Below are 20,072 nucleotides of genomic sequence, written 5' to 3'. Positions count from 1 at the left end.
GTGTGAGAGGACAGCGGGGTCCCCGGAGAGCGTGCATCACACAGCGGCCAGCTCCCCCTGCCACTTCGTGTTGATAACTCACTTCCGCCCCATGCCAACTGCAGCCTTTGTCGGCATCTCTGCCTCGCCCCTCCCGCCCCGCCTCCCCCTTTGATGCTGAGTGGGTGGCCCCTCTGCCCACAGCTTGGCCAGCTCAGAGCGCCGTGTCCCACCTGGAAGGCCACAGCTGGTGCTTCCACAAGGAGTAGCCTGACGCCTCTCAGCAGCTCTGTCTGCAGACCCTCCGGAATGGGAAAATCTCCACGTTCCCTAATTACCATTCAGTTAAACTTTCATATGTGAAATTAAAGATGAATCCTAGACTACTTTGAAAATGGAACAAACCGTCATTTGCTGGAACTGAAGGCTTTCAAACCAGTTAGAAAGAAAAACATCCCAGTTTTCCCTGCTTTCGCGTTTGTTATGATGAAGTGAAGGTTTGGGGGGTCCTCCCAGGAGCACCTCCCAGAAGCCCCGGGGTTGTTTCCTTTGGTCTTTCCCACCGACCGTGTAGTTTTTCCCCTTCTCATCATGTTTTGTAACCTTTCCCCACACGGTGACTTTTCCCCATCCCGACACCACACAGGGCACCTTCTGTGCCTTTGAATTGTTTTGTCCTTTCTCTTTAGAAAGATCCACTTCTGGAGAGAGGAGTTTCTTTACAAAGACAAGAGAGTTTCCCAGATTTTCACTGCATATAACGTAACACAGATGTAAAAGCTGGAGACAGGACGAAAAGTCAGATGTTCCTAATATGCTATTTACAGGCAAAGAGGCGGGAAAATCCCTAAGGGGGATAAAAGGTCACTTTCAAAATGCATTTATGAATGAAAATAAGTAGTAAACTTTTATCCTTTGTAATTCGAAAGTAAGATCTTCTTAATGTTTTTATTAGTGGTTGGAAATATTTCACATCATATTTTACGAGGATCTGTTAACCCTCACTGTGGAGGTGGGCTGTTTGAAATTCCCTTTTCCTCATTAGTTTTCTTTAAAGTCAAGTGGTAGATTAAAAGTATTTCAGATGCTTCTTTAATAGTCCTAGGCCAATATTTTAAAAATGATATATTATCTGTGAAAGAAAATTTAACTCACAAATTCCTTTTTTGGAGAAGAATTAAAGGAAACTCAGTTTCCCAGACCAAAATATTTCAGGACGATCAAATAAATCACAAAACAGTTTATTCATACAAACAGTTTTCGCTTATATGCAGGACTTGGCTACCAAAATGAGGGTGTGGGTGGACTTAAATGATATAAAAACCCACAGCCAACCTCTGAACCGAGCCCTGAGACCACGTCATGAGAGTCTGCTTGTTTTTATTGTTCCCAGTACTTTCGTGTGTTAAAAAGGAAATTTATTCACATCTAGGACCACAGGGCTATACCACTGCCCCAGTTTCTATATTCATTCCAGGAGGGTGGCTTCAGAAAGTGGCTGCAAAAGGGAAATAATAGCTCTGTCCCCTGTCCATCCCGTTGTCATGACATTCTCCACGTTGGTGTTGAGAAGTAAGATATCCAGATGGGAGGTAACCTGCTGCCCCTGTGTACTACGGCAGTGGCGGAGGCCGTACTTCACTGGAACAGAACAAAACACAGAGCAGTGAGCCAGTTCCAAAAGTCGCCTCCACCAACTGCTTCCACCAAAGGTTCCAGGAGGGTCAGAGAGGAGGGTCTCAGCTTTGCGGGTTTGCTTTCTGTCTCGAGCGTAGCTGTGGGGAATCTTTAGGTCACGTGGCATCAAGTGAGGCTTCTGCTCTGGAAGGCGCACCCATGTGTCCCGGGACGTTCCCTGGTCCACGGAGCTCCCCTCCGAAGGGCTGCCCCACGATGGGACCACCTGCCCCTGGATAGCAACCGTTGTGAGCTGTGCCCAGAGCCGTGTTTCTAAATGGCTTCTGCAGTTCTCCCTGGCGTTTGGAAATGACAGCTCCCGGCCCAGGTGTAGACAGACACGCAGGTCCCAGGCGTCTCTAAAGCCCCAGCTGCTCCCATGGGCACGCATTTGGATTCCTGGGAACTTAATACATTAGCTTTTCTTCAAAAAATATGCCTGTATTTAGAGGTAAAACCAGATCTTTAGTTTTTGTAGCTGTTGTCTTGGTTTGGTTTCAGTGCTCCATCCCCTAAATAATCATAAAATAACTTCAGTGGACACGGTGACCTGCCTTTGGCTTTGGTGTTTAGACCATTTGTTTTCATGATTTTTATCTAAGATGAACTTAGGTCAAACGCAGAGATACTGAAAATGACTCATTTCTAGAGAGCGGAAGAATCCACCTGTTTTGAAGTGCCCTCCATTCCTTCCTGGGAGCAGCCCGCATGACCCCTCTCTGCTCTCAAGCTTCAGTGCTGAGCAGAGATGCCAGGAGGGGCTTAAAGCCCCTGTTGAAGGTGGTGGAGCTGTGGGCAGGGTCAGGGCAAGGGTGGGATGCGCGGGGCCCAGACTCAGTGTCTGAGACGAGAGTCACGGGGAGACACGCACCTTTCGCTCCACTACCTAACCTTGTCAGGCTGACCCACCTCTCTGGGCCTCAGAGCCTCGACTGCAAAGCAAAACAAAGCAGAGCAAACAGCCAGAAGCTCCAAAGCCCTTGGACTCCAGTGTTTTGTATCCGCGTTTCCCGGACTTTCCCACTGAGGCCGTGAGTGGTCTCCTTCCGACGGAACCTTGGATGGTCGCTTGCGTCTCTCCCCTGTGATGCTGAGCGCGGGCTGCACTGGGAGCCCGTCCTACCTGTGAGGTCTCTTCTTACCTGCCTAGGTGGGCTCTTGCTCACACAGGGCTGCCGTCTGACATGTGCGTGTGTGCGCGTGTGTGTACGTGTGTGTGTGCAGCTCTGCCTGGAAGTGGATGATTTACATGGACGGTTCGGGGCGGGGGTGTGTGATCGACTCTGGAAGTGCCGCCCCAGCGGTGCTCAGAGCACCGTGCAGATGTCCTGAGGCCGTGGCCGTGCTCTGCCGGGGTGCAGCCAGGACGCCCCCCAGATCTCTCTCTTGCTCGTCCGGCTGAAGGAGTCGCAGTGTGTGGCTAGGGCTCCGGGGAGCATTCTGGCGGGTCTGTAGGGTTTCCGGGCAGTTCCCGGGGCCCCTGCCCCAGCGTGTGGGCTGCAGAGGCCAGACTGCAGGGGACAAGCTTCTCCTGTCCCCCAGGACACCAGCGGCTGTCTGTGACCAGCCTGCTCGTCTGCCACGGCCTGCTGATGGTCGGCACCAGCCTGGGCGTCGTGGTGGCCCTGCCCGTCCCTCGTCTGCAGGGGATCCCCAAGGTGACCGGTGAGTACACCCCCCGAGTGCCTGCGTCTTCCAGGCCTCTGTCCTGTACTGTACTCTCGTCAAGCCCATGGGTCTGTGGTCAGCTGTGTCTTTGCTTAAACAGTGTAAGTTACTTAGGTGGTTTTCTCTCTCCCTTGGTCCCTTCCTTTCTTCCTTCCTTTCTTTCCTGCTGTAAAGACTATGTCTATTCATTTGAATCATCAGGTCATACTTTTGTCTTCCTGTTTCTGACGTCAGTGGTCCAGGGAGACCCTTGTCCCCAAGACGTGTTGTCACATTACCTTTTTTGCCACCTGTTGGCTTTGATCATTCTACACAGTTTTGCTCAGTGAAAATGGATGCTTTTTATGTTTTGCAAAGAAGGAGGCCAGCATCTGAGGAAGCTCAGTTGTGCTGTTTTGCAGTGTTGCGGGGAGTTCAAATGGGCACAGCCTTTTTGGAAAGCACTTTGGTGTTTAGTACTTGATGCTTTTGCGTCAGGAGTCAGGGTTTCCAATTCAGGAGTCTGTCTCGTGAAGCAGCCAAATCTAGGAATAAACCATGATGCAGAAAGAACGAGAAACAGCCTAAAGGTCCAAAATTAGGAGTAGGGAGACGCTTAAGACAGTGGTCACGTTGCCATTTTAGAACGTAACACAGCCAGTGAAAATGATGTTTGCAGAGAGCTTGGAATGATACAGAGAAATGTTAATTCTGTAAGTTAAGTAAAACCAAGATCTTAAAATTTTATGTCGATTATGTAATAACTCTCAGAGAAAAAGATGTGTAGGAAACTCATCGTAACGTTAATAAAGATCTCTGTCTATAGTTTCTTCCTACTGTCAACACTGGAATATTTCACTCTGACTGCAGCTTCCTTCCCTCAACAAGCTTTCACGGGTCTACTGCAAATAGGTCTGTGCTTTAGATAAATTACTATTTTGGCATGATCCACCTGTTAGGATCATGGAATTCCAACTTGGTTTATTCATTTCTTAACTGCTGTCTTCGTTATGACCTGCCTGTGATACATGCAGAAGCTGTACATGATGTCTACGGGCAGTTTGAGTGGTAAAGGCTCAGGAGTCAGAAGCCCTTCACGTTACAGCTGGGGACGCTCCTCCCCGACAACCGAACATAACCGTTCTCCTGCAGGGTCTCACGTCACCGTTCCATTGGTTTTTCTCCATAGTTTTGCTAATTTGTACCTTTTTCAAAAAAGAAGTCTTTAATTGTGCCATTTTAGCATTTTCTATAATTGTGTCGTAGCGTATGTATTCCTCTCCGACGGCTTTCTTTCCACATTATTTCTGAGGCGCATCCTTGTTGGTCATGTGACTGTAGCTCATGCGTGTCACTGCTGTGTAGCGTGGCTTTGTTCCCCATGTGACGTACAGTGGATATTTAGTTGTTTCCTGTTCTGTGTGTTACGTGCTATGCCTCTGGGGGGGTTCCTCTGGCCACCCCTTCTCACAGGGACTCGGGTTCCTCTGGCTGTGTGTCCGGGAGGGGACCGCAGGTGTGTAGGAAACACTCACGTTCAGGTTCACCCGGTGATGCTGGGATGTTCCCCTGGGCTGTTGCGTCCGATCACACCTCCATGCCCGGTGTCTGGGCATCCCCATCCCTCTTGACTTGTCCTTCAGCTCATTGAGGAAGTCACCTCGCCCAGCTGAGGAATCCTGTAACGTCCTCTGCTTCGGCCAGAGTGGGAGGGAGGCGCTAGGGCCCTGTTTCAGCCTCAAAGCATTTGGTGAAAAGGGCATCTACCCCCCATTTCTGTCACCTCACCCGCGAGGCGCTTAAAAATGGACATCCCATTCCCGCCTGGCCCTTGGAGTCTCAGTGTTATGGGGGGAGTCTGCATTTCATAAAAAGACCTACAGGGAGTTTCTGGTGCTTCTTTTAAAATTCAGTTCACGTCACCCTTGAACTGAAAAGCCCCCAGTTTAGTCAATACCATAGGACTAAATTATTCTAAACCACAGAATCTTTTTGAAATGAAAAATGGCAGGAAGCTACTTATAGTTTAGGCATCTTATTCCTAAAATTGACATATTTCAGGCATTTAAGTTTTTAAAACCAAGATTTAGGAAAACTTTTCCTAAATATATTATCTTAGAGCAGGCGAGAAGGCATTTATACAGAGAACAGGAAAATAGCTACTTTATCACTTTAAAAGTACAATGCAAGCACCAGAACTGAGATACCACTGACGAAGACCACGGTTGTATTTTAGACCATGGTTTTGAGAGCATTCTTGGACTTCGCTAGAAATCCATGAGCACGTGGTCTGGAAGCTGTTCTCACTCTGGGCTGTCGAGTGCGGGGTTTTGCCGTGTGGACGGGGGGTGCCCGGGGCCCTGCCCGGCGTGCGGGGCCCTGCTGAGCGCTGTGCCCTTTCAGGACGAGGCCTGGTCTCCTACCACGCCCACAACGGGCCCGTCAAGTTCCTGGTCGTGGCCACAGCCGCCCCCAAGGCAGACAGAGACAAGCCCAGGGACAGCCCGCCCCCCGGTGCCGACCCCCAGGATGAAGACCACAGGGACGCGCTCCCCGGTGAGGGGCCCGGGCCCTGCCCGAGCCGCAGCGGCCCCGACGCCATCTGGCTGGGGGCTTCGCTGGGCTCCCTCGCCCAGGCCAGCGACGTCTCCTCCACTTCTGGGTCCCCGACGCCTTCCCAGGGCTCGGGCTCCCTGGGGCCCCGCTCAGAGGAGGGCTTCGTCCAGGACCCCCCGCGGCTCCCCTGCAGCTCCCCCGGCCGAGGGCGGCGGGCCAGGAAGGCCAAGGCCAGCTCCGTGCTGGTGGCCTGTGGGGGACAGGGCCACCGGCGGGTGAGCAGGAAGGCCAGGCAGCAGCGGCCAGAGGAGCTGGCCTCGTCCGTCATGGTCTGGCAGATTCCCCTGCTGAACGTGTGAGCCCAGGCCGAGATCCGGGGGTGGCCTTTCGGCCGAGTCACACACCCCGAGCGGTCCCGCCGCATCTGCGCTGGCTGGGGATGAATCGCCCACCGTTTCGGGGCCGAAAAGTGCAATATTGTCAAGGGGGCGTCTCCCTCCACCCCACGCAGGGGAGCCCCGTGTGGACGCGCATGAGGAAGCGGGGTGGACGCCGCATTTGAGTGGGTGGGGGTCCCGGGAGGATGCTCCACCCCTGACCCCCGTGGTCCTTAATAAACACGGGACGCTGCAGACCTGTTCTCGTAGCCTGTCACCTAGAGAACTCGCAGACTCAGAACTCACGGGGAAATACAGCATATTCACTGGTGGGGGGGTTTATTAACAATTCTTAAAGTAATTGTACTTGATTCAGATTCACTACTTTTATTTATATTGTATATCTTTTAACTCCAGAATAGAGTTTGTCACAATGAAGAAAGCCAGGTGACACATACCAGGCCGGGTGGTGTTATATGCTTTCTGAGTTGAACTGAGTTTTCCAAAGTGGTATAATGCGTGTACTGTATATTTTTAACAAAGTAGTATTTTTATATCGCATTTTTCTATTAAAAAAATTAACAAAGTTTTAGTCACTATGTTATCTGTAACATTTCACAAATAATGTTTGCTTTGAACCAAAATCCTCAATGCCTATCAACATTTAGACTCAAGCGTCAATGCCAAAATATCCACGTTGGACATGTGTGTGTTTTAGTGTCTCAGGAGACGTAGAAGGTGTCTTGCTTGGTCCATCCTTTCCTGCTGTGTTTGCATCTGTCGACCAGGAACGCTTCTAGCTTTGAATGCATGTCCTGAAGGACGCACGGTGCCGGTCAGGGTGGGCGCCGGTGCTGGCGGCGGACACAGGACACAGGAAAGGTGGCCCTTGGTCGGCAGACTGGCACTTAGGGCCCCTTCTGCGGGCGTCGTGCACGAGTGATCCGTGAGTTCGCTGTGCTCCACGTGTAGTTATCTATCAATGTTCTACTTACTGGATGGCTAAAACAATGCAAGTCCACCCGAGATTAATGTCTCAGCACTTTACAGGTGATTAAAAATGCTAATTTTATGACTTTGCCAAATATTTTCCAAGGTGCATATGTGCCCCCATGTGAAAGAAATATCTCCCCCAGGCTTCCTTAAACTATTAGCTGCTATCTTATTTCATGAATAAAGTCTTTTTATTTAAAAATACAATATTGTGAGTTGCCTTTTTTCCTGTAAAACGCAAAGGGGCAGTTAGGTTCGAGGGACGGTCAGGTGGTCCTTTCCAATGTGGCATCCCCACGTGCTGGTTTGGGAGTTTACGTGTGGATTCCAGAGACGGACACAATGTACGTGTAAAAGAGTGCTTTGAATTCCAAGTCAGTGCTGAGAAACTCTCTAGAGGCGCGTGTACTTGCCAGTTTTTATTTTGAGTGACATCATGAGTTGAATTAGTTTAATATAAAATATAAAGAGAAGTATCTAAAGTCAGCTCCATACCGTTTGCACTGATTAAAAATATACAGTTTCTCCGTGTTTTCAGTGTCCACATGAAACAGAAGTACTTGGATATGCCTTTTACTTAAACCTTGATGCTCAAAGACTGTTTGGTCTTCATCAGTACCTCAAAAAACTCAACTTACGACTACCACCTTTTCTTACGGGATAAATAAGTAAAAAATAAAAATGGTGCCAGCCGAGGTTTCCACTTACATTGTAATATTGGTGACGTATTTAGGAAAGCCTTGCTGTCGCTCACGCCCATCTGTCACTTTACCAGGTTTTACTTTCCAGCTATGTGGTGAAGCTTTCAATATCACTTTATTCTATTCCCATCTTTTAATTAAAATGTGAGCAGTCACTCCGGGACCCTGCCCTGCTGAGAGGCCCTGGTTCCAGCCGGCGGAGGGACGCCGTGCCTTTTGAACCTGCAGTGCTCAGAGCAGGAGTCCGGACCCTGGAGCCCGGAGAGGAGGTTTCCTTCCAGACGGTCTCTTTCCGGTGACAGGACTCCGGGCCTGAACAGAATTCATGCTGGGCTGGAGGACTCCCTGAATTAGTGCGTGTAACTGCTTCTCTCTCTGACAAGCTGCAGGAAATGGGATTCTTTGCAAGTGGAATCATCTGATTTGATTTTCTAAATCACGTCCCAAAGTATCTTTTTCTGTAAATATTTTCATATATTGAATTTGATAAAAATGTTCTAGATCCTGGGGACAGAGGGATAATTTATAGCCACAGTTTTCTCACCTGTCAAATGGACATAATTTAAGCCCTAGCGACTGCACACTTTTTTGGTGGCTTTTAGATTTATACATGCATGAAAGCATTTCATAAAACTGGATATTTTTCAGGCATAAAGCTTTCAAAGTAGCGGGAGCTCTGCGTTGACATAGAACCGCCATCAGATGCCAAGTCACGGCTCCTGAGGGAAGCAGTGTGTGGAGATTGCAGCCACTTCACTTATTTTCTTTTAAAAAAAACCTGAGTGAATGTGGAAGAAAAAATGAGTAGATGATTGCGTGGTGCTCTTCTGGAGGTTTCCTTACCCGTGTGTCAGTTCTAATCCAGGCCCAGGGCGCTTCCTGCTCCGGCTCAGAAACCTATTCTCCCTTCATCCCCTCCGCCACCCTGCAGGCGGGCGCACACACCCCTGTGCCCCCCTCCCGAGGCCCCAGCGGTGCGTTTGTTGGGCTGGCAGGGCCGCCCTCAGAGTCTGAAAGAATTAACCCTTGCAAAGCGGGTTAGTGAGCTCTTTGCTGCCTGACAGCTTCTGGGGGATGAAGGCACATTTCTGCAGCATCTTAATGGGGGAAATGCCATCCTGGTCCTTCCAGGCGGATTCCTGGTGCCTCCTTCGCCTTCCGGGCCCATATCTGGCGACACTTCTGCCCGGTTCTGGTAAGAACAGGCCGAGTCCTGGTTCCGAGGTAGACAGGGGCCGAGTCAGGGCAGAAACTTCCGTTTTGTCACCTGTAAATGGAAGGCTGTGACCCTGGAGCTTCGCCTGTCCCCCGGGCCCCCCTGCAGTGCGGGGTCCAGGGCAGCTCATTGCAGCCTCACAGACGTGGGACCGGGACCGCTGTGCTCACGTCCTCCCACAGATGGACACCGGCTCGGAGAAGGGCCAGCGGGCTGGGCCGGGCAGCGGGGAGGCCAGTTGGCGGGTGCACCGAGGCTGCAGGAGATGCCAGCAGAGGGACTGGAGTAGGCCCGCGTCCTTCCCTGAAGTTACCAGATCTTGGATGACAGGGCTGGACTCACAGAGGAGGAAGGAGGGAGACAAGGGCTGGAGCCTCTGCTGGGAGGCTGGGGCGTGGCCAGGACTGTGTGACCGGCTGCCTGGAGCCCAGCCAGGGCACGGAGCAGGCAGACCAAGGGCTGGGAGCACAGACCTCAGAAAAGCCGCCCACGGAAATCGGGGATCCAGGAGCTCTTCCCTCAGTGTTTCCTGCCACTTGCTGCGATAATCGAGCACCCGTTAGCGCGGCTTGCCTCCTGGAAATTCCGAACCCGGTTGCGTCCACCTGCATCCAGAGGGTCTTGGTAAGTCGGGGTCACATAGACCACCTTGTCTGGCGTGTACAGCCAAGGATGTAGGGCTGCCTTTTAGGGGATGACCTTCCTGAGTGTCCGGGATGCTGTCTGCTGCCTGACGGCAAAGCCAGAGCGTGTGTGGAGCGTGGGCAGCAGGCTGGGGGCAGCAAAGCCGAGACCTAGGTGGTGGGGGCCTGCCCTGCTGCGCTGGGGGGCCTCCTCAGACACAGAGCCAGCGGAGCCCCGGGAAGGGATGGTGCAAGACTCTGAGATGCAGCCAGGAAGCCTTCTTCCCCGGCGTCCGCAGGTGAGTTGTCAGGGCCGGACACCTGCGCCAGGTGAGGAAGGGGACAGCGCGTGTGACGCTCCAGTCTGTAAGTAATGGGGGAGTTACCTTTATCTTCTTCTGCTCATCAAAAATAATTGCTTTTCTTTTTTGGTGCTAGCGTATGGGATTCCTGTTCTGTCTTCAGTTCAGTGGTTCTCAATCGGGGTGAACTGGCCCTCTGCCCCGGGGGCCATGGGGCAGTGTCTGGTCACCACCTGTGCGGGCGTGAGTGCCACAGGCATCCAGAGCATAGCGGCCAGGGATGCTGCCAGACACCCCGCAGGGCACAGGACGCCCCGAACGTCCCCAGGGCTGAGGTCAGGTCCCGGAGGTTCCTCCTTGTTTCCTTCCAGCCCGTTGCAGACATCACACAGTGTGGTGTCTTTTGTGATGTGAACATACAGGATTCCCATTCTGTTCTCAGATGTCCCTGACTTCTCACTGGTCTGTCTCATTTTAGCACTGTTATTCTAATTTGAGTATAAAAATACCTTGTTTAGGTCCTGAAACAGAACTTTTCCTGCAGACTAACAGGTGTGAACAGGGGCAAACAGCCCACATTCAAACACTCTTACTTAAATTGGTCTTTAAGCAAGATTCACTGTAATGGCTAGTCTATAGCCTTAAGAAGATATGGATTCATACTTGGCCAAGAGAGAGAAAGAGAAACCCGTGCTGGCAGGAGACACCTTAATATACGATATTTTAAGCAAGTTCAGCGTACGCGTATCCAGATTTACGCAAGCGACGGACGTGAGCTCTGGCTTCCCACATACTCACACTCACGATAGACGCGCTGTTGAATTCCTCAAGCACAGAACGTGTTTAGACGAGGATCCTCCGCCTAGACTTCGTGTCTCCCCAGGGTCCACGGTTGACATCAGGGGCTGTGAATTTCCAGAAAGAATATGCCGACCGCCGCGCTCTGTGCTGCATCCCCGCCCCCCCCGGGAGAAAGGTCCATCCCACTGTCCAAACTGATGATCAGGAAACTACGTGAAGCCACCTTCCTGGTGCGTGAAGTTTGTGTTGCGTCTGAATTCCATTTCAGTTAGTTTTCTAGACACACAAACCAGGGGTAAGAGCACAGGCTTTACTGCTGTGTTTACCATACGTCCAGCCAGGGGCTCGTTACTTCTTAGAACCTTCGTCTTCTCATCTGTACACAGAGTTAGTAGGAGCTGCCTTATGAAGTTGGCAGGAGATTTAGATGAAACAACGGCTGGAGGGTCTTCATTCAGTGCCTGGCATACAGTCGGTATCAATACGTAGCAGCTGTTTCTCTTCATACTGTTCTCCTCTGGACCTGCAGTCCTGCAATTCACGATTATCCTCATGAGCCCACCAGTTTCTCCCTTATTTAGATGTTTTCACCCTTTCAACACATACGTGGTGTTTGTGTGCAGTGGACCAGGCCCTGTGCTGGGCGTTCAGGGCAGGTGGGGCCTCTCCCCGACCCGGGTGACGTGCTGTCCCTGCTGGGCCATTCACTTTACTTCTTGAACAACCCCCATCTCAGTAACTTCTTGTGTTGGATGAATGATGGCCCCAAAGGTGTCCACATCCTCGTCATCCACTACTGTGAATATGTTACCTTGTGTGGCAAAAGGTACTTTGCAGCTGCAACTAATTACAGATCTTGGGACGAGAATTTGATCCTGGGCCATCTGGCTGTCCTGTGTCATCACAGGGGTCCTTATAGGAGAGAGGTGGGAGGGTCGGGGCCAGAGAAGGAGACCTGATGACAGAACAGGTCAGAGAAAGGTTTGATTAAGGATGGAGGTGCTACAGGCCCCTCTAGATGCTGGAAAAGCAAGGACACGGATTCTCCCCAGACTCTCCAAGCAGAACTGGCCCCGCCAACATGTTGATTTCAGCCCGATGAGACCCGTGTTGGGTTTCTAACCTACAGAACTGCAAGGAATAGATTTGTCTTGTTTGAAGCCACTGAATTCATGGCAGTTTGTCTGAGCAGCCACAGGGAACCATACAGTCCTGTAGACTAAAGAAAAAGTCCCGTTTCCATAGGAATAGACACCACGTAGGGGCAGTCAGCGGGGCCACATTGGGCCGGTCTCCGGAGAGTCTGGGGAAGCCCCCGCCCCCATTGTGCACCGTTGCTGAGAACAGAAGCCCGCCAGGGTGGAGGGAGGCCTGTCACCAGGAAATGTTGTCCGAGGTGTCCTCCTTAGGCCCGGGTGGAGGCGTGAGTATGGGGGGCTGCTTTCACCTGCGGGTACAGGTGCACCTGGGGCGGCTCACTTGATCTCTGCTAACGTGGGCCGTGGGCCGGGGTCTTTCCAGGCTTGGGAACGCTCCCTACACTCCTGCCTTCTGCAGCGAGGGAGGGGGTGGGGGCCCCAGGGCAGCAGGGCACCCCGAGGGCATCCAGCCCCTCCCCCGGGCACACACAGCTCCCCTCGGCCCTGCCCGTGTCCAGTGCCCGAGGACAAGGCCAGAACCCGGATGCAGCCTGAGGTCCCTGAGACTGGAGGTGTTCCCGACCCCCCAGCCCCGCCTGCTGCGTTTCACCCGCAGGGAGACCCCGGGGGGCGAGGGCAGTAAACCCGGGGAGCCGGTCAGATCCCAGTGGGTCCTTTCATGGACTCTCTCCAGTTCCTGGGGGGCCTGAGGACAGGCTGCCTGCTGTCTTGGGCAGGAGGAGCCGGGCGCAGGGGGAGGACTTGCTCGGCAGCAGGACGGGAGGAGGGGTTCCTAGACGGGGCGTAAGGCCAGGCCTGCTGACTGGGGGCCGATTGGGGGAGCTGTGACAGCCGAGGGGCTGGACGCTCAGCAGCGTTCCCGTGGGGCGTATTCTCCAAACAAACCTGTCGGAAATAAGCACATTTGCTGTTTCTCTCCAGTGATAAAAGCAAAACCACATACTTTCAGGGGGAGATAAGAAAAAGCACAGAGAACAAAATACTCAGGCAGAGATGGTCCTACATGGTGTACGACCTTCAGATCTTCTTCTCTAAGGCTGAGCTGTGGCCTGTGTGTGTCCCCCCATCCGTACCCCAGTGCGATGGTGTCAGGAGGGGGGCACTCAGGAAGGTGGTGAAGTCATGAGGAGGGGGGGTCCCGTGATGGGATTTGTGTCCTTAGAGGAAGAGGCGGACACCCGGAGTGTGCTGGCTGCCTGCCGAGTGAGGACACAGGGAGGGGGTGCCGTCCAGACCTCCAGACCTCCAGGACCCTGGTCCTGGCCGCCAGAACCGTGAGAAGGAACGAAAAAAAACAGTCGTATTTTACCGCAGCCTGAGCCGACGAAGACAGGGTGTAATGTAGATACGCAGCTACAAACACGGATTAAAAAGTGTTGTCCATGCAGCACCTGTGTGCTGGGAGCTGGGTTTGCAGAGGAGACCTTGGTGGGGGGACAGACCCGGAACCAGAGAGCTTTGGGCCAGCGCAGCAGTGCAGCAGTGAAGCTCTGAACAGAGATGTGGGCACAGAGCGGGTGGGAAGCCCCCAGAAGCGGCTTCACCGAGGGAGCTGGCCTTGAGCAGAGGTGGGAGAAGGGTAGCTGGGCCCTGGGGTGGTGGTCCCGCTGGGAGAAGTGGTGACTGCAGAAGGGCCATGAGGACTGGGAAATGCTTCCTGGGGGTGGAGGACGGGGTGGGGATGAGGGCGAGGCCGCCCCCCCCCCCCCCCGCCCCGAGATTAAGCCTCTTTTCTGTGTTGAAAGTTCAGATAAACAAACAAGGAGTTTATCTGATGGCTTCGAAAGCACCTGACAGGGCCTTGCTGGAAGCGAGCAGAGGCGCGTACAGGATTACGGGTGGTTTCCAGGAAGAACAGGCCAGGCTGGGTGGCACTGTCACCTTCGGGGCGGCAGGAAAGGGTGGCCTTTATCTGTTTATCCAGAATGGTGAGGAGAGGAGCCATCCCGCATCCCCTCCCACCAACCGAGTCCTCTATCCTTGTAGCCTCAGGCCTCGAGGCCACAGGACCCCCGGGTAGGGGGGAGACACAGCAGGAGATGGGCCGTGGGCTCTGAGGTCTGAGGGAGCCCCAGCCCAGCCGGCCCTCCCTTCTCTCTGCCGCCTGGACCTCCTGCTGCAGAACAAACAACTGGGTGGAGGTGGGGTGGCAGAGGGGAAGTGGCTGCTGGGACACACTCCTGGCGCCCGCAGCTGTCCCCGGTGGGGGGAGCCCATCCTCCCCCCCCAGAGCTGCCAGCCTGCTTCCCAGGAGGCTGAGAGCAGAAGCTGGGGGCCGAGGGAAACAGCAACTAATCCGTGTCCAGCACTCTTGTAAACACATCAAGGGCTTCCCCACCTCCTGGAAGAAGGCCTGGGGGTTTCAAAGAGAGAGGCCCTACCAGTTTGATGTTAGCGGTTTCTCAAAAGTGTTTTCCTGGCGCCCATTTGAATCCCAGATCAGCAGGAGAGAGAGGCCCGCCTGGCCGGCTGTTAGATTTCCACATAGATTTATTGGAAGTAGTTTAGAGCCCATTTTCAAACATTTTAACCGCCAACCCCCAGCTAATTTTTCACAGGTGCATTGCTTAATTCCACAATAAGACATTGTTTGGGAAGACAGGGAAATACCCACCCTGTGTGCTGTGGTCTTAGCAGGGACGTGAAAGAGCATCAGCTTCCCAGGGACAATTGCCCGCTCACCATCACCAGGCGTCCTTGGAGCTGGGCTGCTGAGGTGGCATGTGGCCCACTGCCCGTTTGCCGACCCCCTGCCAGGACGAAAACTGAAAGCAGTGTGTGGAAACGTGTACAGCAGTTGGACAGAATGATTGTGTGTCTAACTGAACACTAAGAACATGGCTTTGCATTTTGCATGTCATTTAAGAAATTTTCTTTTTCTAGCAATTCATTTTTACTGTATTTTGGAAAGGTCAGTCTATAATAGATTGAAAACAGGAAAAAAATAACTGATTCATTACAACAGACAGTTTGAAAAGCAGTGCTTATATAGAGAAGACACAAAAGCTCTGTATTAGTTTCCCAAGGCTGCTGGAACAAAGGACCCCAAACAGGGGCTAAGACAACAGAAATGTATCCTCTCCCAGCCTGGAGCAGAAGTCTGAGGTCAAGGTGTCACAGGGCCACGCTCTCTCTAAAGGTCTAGGGGAGGGTCCTGCCTGCCTCTTCCAGGGGCTGGCGTTCGCTGGCATCCTTGGTGTCCCTGATCCCTTGGTTGTGGCCACACCACTCAGATCTGTCTTAGGCTTCACACGGCTTCCCTCTGCATGTGTCTGTTGTGTGCCTGAATCTCCTCTTTTTATAAGAACACTGGTCCTATTGAATCGGGACCCACCGTAAGGACCTCATTTTAACTTGGCTCCCTTCATAAAGTCCCCATCTGCAAATAAGATCACGTTCTGAGGTCCTGGGGGTTAGGACTCCAACATTATTTTTTGGGGGGGAGAGGGAAACAGTTCACGTGTAAGAACCTTTAAATTGGGGTTAACCAGAATGTACTATCAGGTAGCGGTGCTTATTTAGTTTATACTTTGAAGGATTTACTAGTTAGGCCTTTACTATGTAAAGATGACTTGAAAAATTAAAACTGTTTTGCAGTCACTGTATTATCAGCGGGGCGCTCAGTAACACAGCGCATACCTTCCGATTTGCATTTCTGTCCTGTGTAACCTTGCGGGTCATCAAAGCCATCACTCATATTCCTTACTAGGTGACAGCAATGTGATTGAGAACAGACTTATTTGACGACAAGACCTACCCCGGTTCTGGGGACCCCCCCCCCGGTTGCATAACAGCAACGGCCCGTGTCCTGGGGTCCTCCAGCCCCACCAGCATCAGCACCAGGTTTGCAGGCTGTGCTGGCCCTTCGGCCGGAGCATCTTTTGTCCAACTCTGTCTCCTACTAGAGTTACGGGCAAGCATCATGACATCCCTGTGTGGAAACTTCCTCCAGGCTCACAGTCTGAAGTAGGAATCTTGAGCCGAATGACATCTAGGGCAAGACTCCTCTCAAGATGCATAAGCAGCACCCCTCCCCGCAAGGGCAGTGTAAGCTTGCAGGTTCACCTTTAACTCACAGCACAAAGCGTCTTTGGGTTCGGGGCAGAAGTCAGTGTGGTGAAAGGAAGCAACAGGATGCCCTGGGACACCAATTTTATTGTTGACACGCGGATTCCTGGTACAAGGAGTAGGGTTCCTGCGCTCATAAGCCTTCTGGATTTGCTCTCTGAAGTGCGGAGTCATTCATTCATTGGGCAGGACAGTGTTTCACTGTGAATATAAGCAAGGGCTTTGGGGTTGGGCGAGAATTCCTGCTCCACCTCACACAAAATGGAAGAGTTAGAGCGGGACTCGGGGTGTGTGTGTGTGTGTGTGTGTGTAAAAAAAAAAAATGGAAGAGTTACATTACACCCTTTGAGAGTTAAATCTCCTCAGCTGTCAAATGGGAGGAGGACCCTCCTCCTGGGGTCCTGCGTGTGCGTGGGGGGGTCTACACCTAGTATTTTGCAGAACTCTGCCTACACTTACCTATAGATACACTATATAGAGACTACTGTGAAGTCATATTTAATTGCAGATAACTTGTTCTAACGTTATAAATGCATACCTTGAAAATACTTTAAAATAACTATCAAATTTTTGTTTCTTTTCCAAAAGAAGATTTACTAGGATCGATACTAATAAACTTATTGGCCATTTAATGATGGTAACATTGGCTCATTGACGAGAATTTGTCGCCTCCTGGCAGCTTGCAGTCTGCTGAGGAAAAGTGCGTGCAGGACCGCCTGACTACGCAGACCGCGGTACAGCGCGATAGAGAGCGGCGCTCAGCCCAACGAGGCATCACTTGATCACTGATTCGGCAGTGACTGAGGATGACTTCGCCCCATCACAGTGCTGGCCGTTGCAGGAGGCTAAAGAGACAGGCCTCTGTTGTCCTGTTCCAATCAGGATAACTAAGGCATTAGCTTGGACCAGGGACTGTGTATGATACGAAATGTTTGCACTGACACGACCGGTGCACGGTCCCATCTATGTGCACCGTTAACAGTCAGGAGTCAGTGATGTTCCAGAGAGCTGGGCAGCATCCTCTGTTCTGAGCACAGGGTTCTCAGGCACTGGCTTGTAAGATACTTGGAAACACTCAGACATGAGAAAAAGAGCTTCCAATATTTCAGGAGTAGCTTACGAAAGGATGCAGACGCACCCAGAGTTCATCAGAGCTGAAGAGAGTAGTCAGGCTGGGCTTGGGTGAATATAGGGGGACACTGGGGGGAAGAAGGCTTTCCTTTTGTACAAAATGGATAGAATGAACCAGGGAATGCGGTTTCCACAACAACACACAGATATTCTAATTAATTTTTCATGCCAAGAGACTCAAAGTGCTTTGTAGCAGTTGGATCAATTCCTGACAGCTACTGGAATTTAATTGCTTTTTTTTTTTCCTTTTGGAAGGCTGAGTGGGGTGGTGCATGAACTCTTATGAGCTGTTAAAACTTTGGGGAAATGATCTGTTATCTGGCACTAGCACACGTAGGAAAACACCATCCAGGGTCCTAACGGGGCTCAGAACAAGCAGCTGCGACTTATCAGCCATCCCCTTTGTGCGCACGATGCAAACTCTGTGGGGGAGCACACAACTGGGGAGGTAAAAATATTTGCTGGAGATCACCCAGGGGGGTGGTGACAGAAGCGACAAGTTGAGTGGTGCTCCCCCAAGATTAAGACCCGAGGCACGAAGTGCATCGTGCCCATCATCTTGGTCTGTCCCGTGGGGAGGGCAGCCACACCCCCACTTTACACAGAAGGACAGTGGGCCCAATGTCTTGTCCAAAATGCACAGGACTTGGAGTGGTGAAATTGGTGTTGGAAATCCAGCCGGCCGAGTTCCAAAGGCTTGCTCTCTCCACTGCTCCAGGCAGCTTCCAAATGTGGTTCAGAGTCCCCCGAACCTGGAACCTGGGTCCCCGGACTCTGCATTCAGGGGCCTGTAAACCACCACGCCCAGGATGATTCCATGAGCTCCGGTTCTATTTTTTGGGCACAGTTTTGCGTGGCGATATGTTTGCACGCTTCAAGTCTACCGTGCACGAGCAGGCTCTCCCTGAGCTGCGGAGGATTTAAACAGTAAAATAGTTTTCTTGAAATACTCTTGAAATGGATGTTTTTAAAAAATATTTAAGATAGCTAATCCTTCTTCTTGACATTTTTATACCCCAGCTTCAATTTCAGGAAATCTAGAGGTCCCTGGCATTTGAATGAACTCCTAATTAAATGTCATGTTCCTCTGCAATTTCCATTGACCATATTGGGGCCAGAGTGCAGTTTTAAAAATAAAACATCCAAAGTCTGAAAATAAATGGGGTTCCCCACACTCCTCTACTAGATGGTGTAGAGGTTGCATGGATGTTTTAAGTTAATTCATTTACTTTTTTCATTCCTTCAATAAATATTTATTGAGAACCTAGTATATGCCAAGCACTGTAAAATCCAGTGGGAAGAGAAGTTAAATATGACTTATTAGCAGATCTCTGGAAGCTGGCAGAGTGGTGGAGAGGACAGACCAGGACCTCTGTGGGGACAGCACCTGTGACTGGGGAAAGCTGGGTGGTCACTGGAGGCTTATCCACAAAGGTGGGCGGGGAGGCCAGATGAAGCCCTGATGCTGTGGGTCAGCGCAATGTATCTCTTGAAAAGATGGCAGGGGTGCTGGGGAAATGCATTTAAACTCCCCTCCAGACATCTTTAAATCATGGTGTAGGGTAAGCTGGTTACATGCGGTCTCCATGTAAAAAGGTAAACAGAGATGCATTGAAAATATCCCAGTAGATTCTAAAATATTTCTGACATACAATGGGTAAAATAAAAATGGCACATGATGGGAATTATTTCAGCCTCCAAAAGGTCTGCTTCCACTAGAGTTAACTGATGTATTTTTTTAAACTTTATTTATTTATTTGGCCACCCAGCATGTGGGATCTTCATTCCTCCATCAGGGATGGAACCCGTGCCCTCTGCATTGGAAGGGCGGAGTCTTAACCACTGGACTGCCAGGGAAGTCCCTAACTGATCATTTAAAAAAGTTATTTCCCAATAGTTTGCTCAGTTTCTGCTTCCTTTAACCCAAATCTTGATGTATTCTACTTAGCAAGTAAACAAAGATGTTTTTTAAGGATGTTCTCAGGGTATTAACTCTGGTACTGAAAACCGAAGGGCCCATAACATTTAACTGGCAGAGACTGTTGAAAGCAAAGTTTTTAAAAAGAAAAGGAAGTAAAGGCTCAGGCTCTCTGTGCTTATGGAAATTTAATCTTTTTTTCACGAAACCTTTAAAAATAGCATTTACCGTCAGGGGTCCAGTCTTAACTAGAGCTGACCCGTCAGGAAGCAGCTGCGCGCAGGAACAGAAAGCAGCCCAGGTCGGAGGGCACTTCGTCCCTCTCTGCTGTCAGGTCCTTGGGGATCTTGCTTCTTACCGTGGCTCGAGGTTCGGGCGGTCCCTCGTCGCCCTGCGCCCCGATCCCGCTGCAGGGACCTGGAGCTGGTGGGGGCCACGTCTCCAGATACAAGAACAAGTTTCAGCGCTTCCTCTACTTGGGTGTTCTGAATGTTTTCCTTTTTATTCTGGAGTCTGTAAGGATGTAGGCAGTTTTCTTAACCACTAAATATTTCAACAATGCATCGTCCCTTATTTTCCAAATCGTAAACACTAAATTACATTATTTCATGGTTTTTTTTTTTGAGGGGGGACTAGGACACAAAAGAGAGCTGGCAAAGCCTAGAGCGCTGGCGGTAACCTGTTCCTCGCTCCTTGTTGGGGGAGTTGCTGGATTAAAGCTCAGCATCTACGAGGTGCCGCAGGGTCCAGCGCGCAGCCCGCGCCCCTCCCGTGCGCGCAGGGATGCGCCTGCGGTGGGCGCCGCTCCCCCGCCTCGAGCCGGGTGTTCGCGGGACCTCCTTGCGCCTGGAAAGGGTTAAGCGAGCGGAGGGCGCGGGGCGGGCTGACCTGGACTCGGGGCCGCGCCGGCGCGCTCCAGCCCG

General features: G+C 51.5%; 1 protein-coding gene across 3 annotated transcripts in view; it reads left to right on the top strand.

Moving 5' to 3' along the window:
* The window catches only part of ARHGEF10 (Rho guanine nucleotide exchange factor 10), an 85,107-nt gene extending 77,704 nt beyond the window's left edge, over positions 1–7,403 (top strand). For all 3 annotated transcript variants that reach the window (XM_061177631.1, XM_061177630.1, XM_061177629.1), the window contains 2 exons: positions 3,199–3,321; positions 5,707–7,403. In XM_061177631.1, coding sequence (XP_061033614.1) covers positions 3,199–3,321; positions 5,707–6,218 — 635 coding nt within the window. In that variant the 3' untranslated portion in view covers positions 6,219–7,403. The remainder of the gene's footprint in view (positions 1–3,198; positions 3,322–5,706) is intronic.
* Positions 7,404–20,072: the final 12,669 nt, after the last annotated feature.

This window comes from Eubalaena glacialis, chromosome 20 (genome assembly GCF_028564815.1).
Source record: "Eubalaena glacialis isolate mEubGla1 chromosome 20, mEubGla1.1.hap2.+ XY, whole genome shotgun sequence".
Classification (NCBI taxonomy): Eukaryota; Metazoa; Chordata; class Mammalia; order Artiodactyla; family Balaenidae; genus Eubalaena; species Eubalaena glacialis.
This window is presented reverse-complemented; position numbering and strand designations above follow the sequence as displayed.